General features: G+C 34.0%; 2 protein-coding genes across 2 annotated transcripts; one reads left to right on the forward strand and one right to left on the reverse strand.

The window, feature by feature from the left end:
• Window positions 1-272: 272 nt before the first annotated feature.
• Window positions 273-2410, forward strand: HELRODRAFT_158376 (hypothetical protein; the record flags this gene model as incomplete). Its single annotated transcript, XM_009010463.1, has 5 exons — window positions 273-358; window positions 511-605; window positions 669-808; window positions 858-996; window positions 2220-2410. The coding sequence occupies 5 exons, from the start codon at window positions 273-275 to the stop codon at window positions 2408-2410; spliced, it is 651 nt and encodes a 216-aa protein (XP_009008711.1).
• A 306-nt stretch (window positions 2411-2716) lies between these two features.
• Window positions 2717-6745, reverse strand: HELRODRAFT_187774 (hypothetical protein). Its single transcript, XM_009010464.1, has 6 exons — window positions 6611-6745; window positions 5710-5815; window positions 5324-5442; window positions 4759-4856; window positions 3737-3859; window positions 2717-3216 (listed from the first exon to the last, which is right to left on the reverse strand). Exons 1-6 carry the CDS (start codon window positions 6689-6691, stop codon window positions 3060-3062), a joined length of 684 nt encoding a protein of 227 aa, XP_009008712.1. The 5' UTR covers window positions 6692-6745; the 3' UTR covers window positions 2717-3059.
• Window positions 6746-7787: the final 1042 nt, after the last annotated feature.

A 7787-nucleotide genomic window follows, 5' to 3' on the forward strand; every position in this document is an offset into this window, starting at 1 on the left:
CACGATCAGCGATTTATTGGCCAAACATGGACAGAGACATCGAAAGATTGTGCAGAGAATGTTCATCATGTCAAGAACATCAGAACAATGCTCCTAAAGCGCCCAACGAGCCTTGCCTGTTCCGGATAGACCTTGGGGTAGATTACACATCGACCATGCCATAAACTTTATGGAAACAAATTGGCTCGTGATCATGGATGCTTTTTCTAAATACCCTATACGATACGATACGATATATTTTATTTGCTTCAAAAATAAGAAAAGAAGACAGGATGACCATGATCAAGTTACCAGGTAACTTATCTAGCATGGCCATCTTACAAATAGTTTTAACCATTTTGGATACCCGCTCGCAATGGTAACTGATAATGCTACAACTTTTAATTGTGAGGAATTTCAACTCTATTTGAAAGAGAGAGGGAATCAGCACCTTACAGATGCCCCATACCACCCACCCGGCGACTAATGGTCAAGCAGAGAGGTTCGTTCAAACTTTCAAACTTTCAAAAGGTCAATGGCAAAATCAACATTGCCGACCGAAGTTGCCTTACGAGAGTTCCTCATGCAATACAGAAAAACTCCTTTGACAACCGGTCTTTCGCCAAGTCAATTACTGCGAGGCAGGCAAATACGAACTAAAATTGATATTCTCCAACCAATTTCAATAGGAAAAGAGAGGGAAGAGAACTATAATAAGGAGAAAAGTTCTATAGGTCAACCGTGTTATGTCAAGTACTACGGCCCAAGAAGAGATCGTCAAGCCAGATGGGTTCCTGCAACAGTTTTTCAAAGATTAGGTCGAAGACACGTATTGGTAAAATCGATTCCACATGGTCTTCTATGGAAACGACACGTAGAGCAAATCTGTCCTAGATACGGTGCCAACCAAGATGGCGACCCAGGGGAAATCACTGGGACCCAGTCCCAATTTGACTCAAGGCATTCAATCGTCAAACCAACTTTTTGACCCGATATCTCTGCCTGGAAGATCTGAACGTATACGCCATAAGTTTGCCCACAAACTTTAGTTTGTTGGGGAGGTGTTATGTGCAGGACACATCGCTAATTATTGTTATTGTTCTCATTCCAGAATATCTTGTTCGACTTGTGATGGAAATGTATACGAATACTAAGAATCTCGTCAGCACAACGGTTGGAAACACAGATGCATTTGATATCGGCGTTTCACAAAGCCGATACGCACTGGTGACATTTGGATTCTAATATATGCTGATGATATCGTTTTAACAGCCACGTCTGAGCAAAATGCAGCACAGATGTTTGAAGATTGGAATATCAGACTGGCCAATCATGGATTCAAAGTCAACATCAGCAAAACCAAAGAAATAAAAATTGGTGAACTCATCCAATCTACAGCTACTGGACGATGGCCCTGTTCAGTTTGTAAAGCTGGTGTAGGTAATAATTCAATCAAGTGTCAGCAGTGTAATCAGTGGTGTCACAAACGTTGTTCAAAAATAATTAGTACTTTATCTAAGGTGTCCAATTTTGTTTGTCCTGCTTGCATCAATCCACGACAACAAATTCGAAATAGCAATGTTTTTGAAGCCATTAAGGTAGAAAAAGTCACATCGTTTCAATATCTAGGGGATGTTCTGGATTGTACTGGAACAGCTGAAGCTGCCGTTCGAGCACGCATACGTGCAGCCTGGAATAAATGGCATCTCCTTGCCTCTATATTGATGCGGCGTGACATCCCACTACCACTGCGATCAAGACTTTAGAAATCTGTGATACGTCCGGTGTTTTTTTATGGTGCAGAAACATGGCCAATGACAAACAAACTGGAACAACTTCACCGAACCGATATGAAAATGCTCCCGATGGATGCAACGAATTAGTCGGAAGGACCACATCAAATCTACCGAAATCCTGCGTCGTGCTGGTTTAGATGATATAAAGGACGAATGCCGGCAACACCGTCTGCGGTGGTTTGGTCATGTCAAACAATGTGGAAACAGTGCCATAACTTTTCTTGCAGATGTTGAAGTACCTGGCACACGTCCCTAAGGCCGTCCAAAGAAGTTCTGGTCGCAAACAATCGAGCAAGACATGACAACTCTAAATTTAAATGAAATGGATACAATTGATCGTCTAATTTGGCGCAAAAAATTGATGGCAAAGATAACAACGTCCTACCTCGCGGGAACTGGGTCTCTGGATGTTAAACGAAGATAGATTGATTGATTGTAAAGAAGAGGATATTGAAGTGGGCAGGACATATGATGGTGATGGAGTTCAAAACACACAAAAAAAAATCTGGAAGTATCAACTAGAGGAGAAAAGATTAAACGGCAGATTTAAAACGAGATGTAACAAGTGTCTTAGTCGAGATTTAGTAAGAGCTGGGTTATCATACATGGGAAAACTACTGGAAGAACTAGAGTAACACTAGAAGAGATTGCGAAAGACAGAGACGGATGGCGACAAGTCATTTTGGTCTCTTTGGCTGGAGAGAACCGACAAAAGAAATAAATAAAATAAAACATATATAAGAAATTCCTTATTATCGTTACATATAACATGCATAATAATTTTAGGATCTTTGACCAAGTACATTTTATTCAATCCCTAGGATTTGAAAATTGGTTCTGTAGCACCGATTTTTCTTATAATAACGTATTTTTTTGTGATTTCTTACATTATAACAAATGTTAAAATGGTTTCAGAATTTATATTTTATAACTACGCTGTATTAATTAGTCGTAAAAAAAAACAGTAGTTTATTATTTTGTAAAACTTATGTAGTTAAAATTTGAACGCTTGTTAATCTATGCATTTTCAACAATTACAGTTCTGCATAGTCCAGAACACCAAAATTGCTCAATGTTATATATTGTTGATTTCCTATTTACATATGTATATTCTCTATATTATACATGCTTGTGTTATATTACATCGTCAACAACAAAAAAGATGCCTATTCAACTATTTTTCAATGAAAAAATTTATGATATCGATTAACTTTGTCTTTCCCACTATCTAAAAAATTATTAAAAAATAAATTATCATAATTTAAACAACAGTTTGTTGGTTTGTCATATGAGGGAAGGCATGGATACACCGAGTCGGGCAGCCACTTTGTGTTGAACCTGTGCAGCCAGTAGAATGGAGTACAAATGGATCATTTCTGTTTCACTCGTTGAATAATCAACTGCTTTCTCCAGTAAGTCTATGGCAGAATCAATCAAACCCCTAGATGAACATTTTGTACAATATTTTCATTTTATATGAACGCCCAACAATTTATTTTTTCCTGATCATAATTTCAGAGCATCAAATACATTACATACATACACACAAAGATAGACGAAGTTTACAATAAAAAATAATTCGTTTCAAAACCATTCAATTGCTCTTATTCGTTATTCTTGTGCCACAAAATAAGGGGCAATTAAAATGAAACTCCACTTATGAAAATACTTTATAGTAGCCATAAGTTTATCATATTCCATAACTAATTTATTATTATGATAATCATTACCTCAACGGTTAGTCTTAAATGACAATTTTATACCACCAGAAATTTGGCATTTTATAGAACATGCTTGCATACATATATTGCCTAATATCAATGAATCTTTACATTGATCCATAACTGAAGATTTTATAAAACTCCATTTTTTATCTCCATTTTTTAAACAAAACTTTAAAAGAAACCACAAAAGATAGAGTTTTACTCCAAAAAATTTCCAGTCATGAAGATAAAATTTACTTTTGAAATTCTAGAGTGCCAAGAGCTTGGTAGGCGAAGCTGCTGTGACCATCGATCTCGATCCCTTTCTTAATAAATTTATAACCACCTTCAAAGTCTTCTTTCCAACTTAATCTTAAAATCCTGTGGATTATGTTAAAAATGATTGAATAAACAATGTACTGTGTAAAATTAATATATCTGAAACTTTTAAAGATGATTGCGGGTTTTATCTCTCAAGTACCAGTCAATTTATGGCTTAAATTTAATAAGGTGATACAATCTAGTAAGATCAAAATAGCATAATATACAAATATATCATGCATACACGTGCATGTTTTATTTATTCCTCGAGATGGAGAGACCAGAACAATCACAACTATAAATAATAATGACTAAGTGCTGACTCCCGGTACAAATCTACACTTTTCCATTTTCTGTTCTGACCGTGGCTTTTGTGCCCTCATGCATATAAACATGTGCATAATTGAGTCAATCGGCCATCAGTCCACTCTTATCTAAAAATACATCTTTCCACATTCCTTCTTTGTTCCTCCACCTGACATAAAACTAAACCACATAACATCTATCTTCACATGTTTTCGCTTCTTTCTTCCCACCAACCCTTCTGGACCCCTATATTAGACACTTTCAAAAGAATCTCCGTCTCTTGCAAACAGGAAAAAATTAACTCAACTCTTGCTCCCTTGTTGATGTTTTAAACAATTCTATAAAATATTTCGACGGAGTACTTCACATCTACGTCACAGGCCATCCACAATTTTTCTGTAACCAGCAACCATTTCTGAAAAACCATCTACCTCCTTTTCATTCTATTCAATGCCTCCAGTGTTACAAATTCCAACCCTTCATGTTGCTCATCCCTCAAATTTCCAGTCTGAAACGCAATTTTACGAAACTCATACTTGCAGACATTATATTCAATATAATTAAAATTGACTAAAGAATATAATTTAATTGCTATATATAGGATGGATAACAAAATGAATGTGAGAAATAAAAAGATTGAAAATAATAATAACCCCCTGTGAACGTATGAGTTTGGATTATTAGGTTCTAATTGGATAGCTTTCTTGAAACAATCATCGGCTTCTTCAAACTTTTTCATATCAAGAAGAGCCTTTATGAAAAAATTACTTCACGAAGTTACATTGAACAAGCGAGTGAAAAATTTGAATTGTAGTGTTCATATAAAAAATATACACAGCATCTCTATACATTAAAAAATAAAGATTCAATAGTGATAAAAAAAGGGTGGTCGAGTGAGCATTGAAAGAAATTGTAAATTATTACAATTCCATGTCACAATATGGAACAGGAAATGAATGAAAGCGGCAGCCAATAATTTTGATCGGGTATGAATGTGTCTGCATGAGGAACCAGCTAACCAGTCACTGTTCAATTAATAAATGACTTGGATACTTCACAAAGACAAACTCATAACAAATCGTTTTTTATAGGCTTTTACTAAACAATAATCAATCTGATGATGTTCAAAATTGATCTCATGCCAGAAACGCTTTATAAAATAATTAATAATTGTTTAAAGATTTTATTGTTAGCAAGCAAATATTTGCACATACAAACCTGTCCATAGAATGCATAACCGTCAGCACAGGATGGGAATCTGTTTAAAATATCTTGGAATGATAGTGTGATCTTTTCTGCTTTATCAAAGTCTTGCTGAGACAGTGCTTTTCTCAACTCTGATAGCAAAATATATGAGTAAATTTAAATGCTACATCAACTTGATCGTTTCTGAAAAAGAATTTATGCTTGCTTGACCATTATTAATTTCAATGAAAAATTATTGAGCCAATAAAAACTTTTACTAAGATGAAAAAAAAAAATATTAATAAATTTTTGAATAAATTTCGTTTAGAGTGAAAAAAAAAACTAAAAATCATAATTTGAAAAACGTAAATGTTCTCAAAATTACTAAAAATGATGAGATGCAAAAAGCATGAAACTACCGGAGAAGTTTTTGTGTATGTGAGCGATAGCAGTGGAATCGTTGATTGACAAACTTTTTTGGAAGTCCATTATAGCCATGTCCAAGTTCTCCATGACCAGATGGACCTTGCAATGATTTTCAACCAACATATATATTACAGGGTACTACATTAAGAACTAATACTCCAATAAGAAGCAGAAGAAAAATAGACCATTAAAATTAATTTTTGTTAAATATAATTGAACTTGAAGTAAAAAAAAAATATAGTATTATATTTCTTAAACGTTTTAAAAATAAATTTACTCCAATAAATAATTATAATTAAATACTCTACGAAGATACAGGACATGCTGCATTTTAAAATGTTAAAATTGCAGTGCACATTTAAGAAAATTTTTAGATGAATAAATTTCAAATTTAAATAAATAAAGATCAAAGTAACAGAACGTTTTACTTTTTAACAATCTGAGCAGTCAGTTGAAAAATTTTAGAAGCCAATATTTAATAATAAAATACGGATTTAAGCATTGGATAGTTTTGAACAGATATGCATGCACGATCAAGCAAGGCAGTTTGAAAAATAATTTAAAAAAATTAAATGGAGGTTTTTAATCTGTGCAATGAAAAGTGATTTCAAAAAGAAACATGAACTCAAGAAATCAAATAAATGTTACAAATTTAGACGTAAAGAAACTAGCTGATAAAGAATCACTAGACAGTTTACATTACACCTATTCAGATCTATCTCAATTCATCTTTTCAACATTATACATCTGCCTTGTATAAGTTCAATTTGCAGCAGACAAGTTCAAATGACGCCAAAAATCGTTTACTTCACACAATGTGAATGGTTTGTGCATTAATGTTTTCTTCAAATTAACAAGAAATAACAAAGTATAAAATGAAGAAGAGCCCCGAACCTGCCCCCTGTGAAGGTAGACATCAGGATTGCTAGGGTCCAGACCGACTGCCCTATCAAACACTCCCACCGCTTCACTCATTTTGTTGGTGTTCGTCAAACATTTGCCCACTTTTAAGCCTGCATTGCACTTTACCTGCAGATGAAACAGGTTATACTTTAACAAACAATAAATACTTTGAAGTTACAATTTGTGCATATAGATTTTTTTATTATATATAAACTGGAAATACAAAATCTAATGAGCAGAACACAAACCCCACCCAACTTATGGGCTGGTTGTCCTTATCTTAATCTGCACTTATGTTAAATGCTCTCCCGTTTATTTACATGTCACTAATCTTCTTCTACCAAATCTTAAATCTTAATCAGTGTTTTAATCATTTGATGTTTATATCGATCTCAAAATCCATAACAGTCTTTCTCCAGAAATTTAAGATCCTGCGGTGCCTGGATCGAAACCGGATCTAGATATTCGATCCTGGCAAATCCAGATCCAATGTGTACTTATAATCAATTTATAAAAATAGGGTTGAAATTGTCAAGATTCAAGATTTATTAAGAAATATCTCTGTATTTTCAAGCGTTGATTTGTTTTGAATTCAATTTTCAAGAAGCCATATTTTAAATATGGTACGGAATATTGAAAAACTGAACGTGAAATTGATAAAAGTTGAAAATGCGATGATATTTCTTGAAAATTATAATCAACTGCGTCTTTTCGAAATTGCCACTGCCTAAAACTCCATTTCACTGACAAACTCAACCAATATTAATGCTGAAACAGTAGCAATGTAGTTGTAGTGATTAGTTATATTAAACAAAGTTACAAACAGCATTAGTTATTTGGTTATTTAAATTTAAGTTTTTATTTGCCAGTTCAAAATTATAACTAAATACCATCTACTGTTCATTAATTAATCATGGATCCATTGACGACGGATCTCAAGTGCTAAATTCCATGAATCCAGATCCCAGGTTTCAGGCCTGAATCAAAACTATGATTCGGAACTGTTATTCTTCCAAAACTCAATCATTGTTCAACATACTTTTCCTCAAAAAAGTTAAAATGGTGTAAACAACGAATAGAACACATTCATTCATCTTGTCAAAATGGAAATTCAGCACAATACATACAATTCCTAAAACAAAACACCCATCTTAACCAATAGATCATT

The sequence above is a fragment of the Helobdella robusta genome (genome assembly GCF_000326865.2).
Source record: "Helobdella robusta unplaced genomic scaffold HELROscaffold_1, whole genome shotgun sequence".
Classification (NCBI taxonomy): domain Eukaryota; kingdom Metazoa; phylum Annelida; class Clitellata; order Rhynchobdellida; family Glossiphoniidae; genus Helobdella; species Helobdella robusta.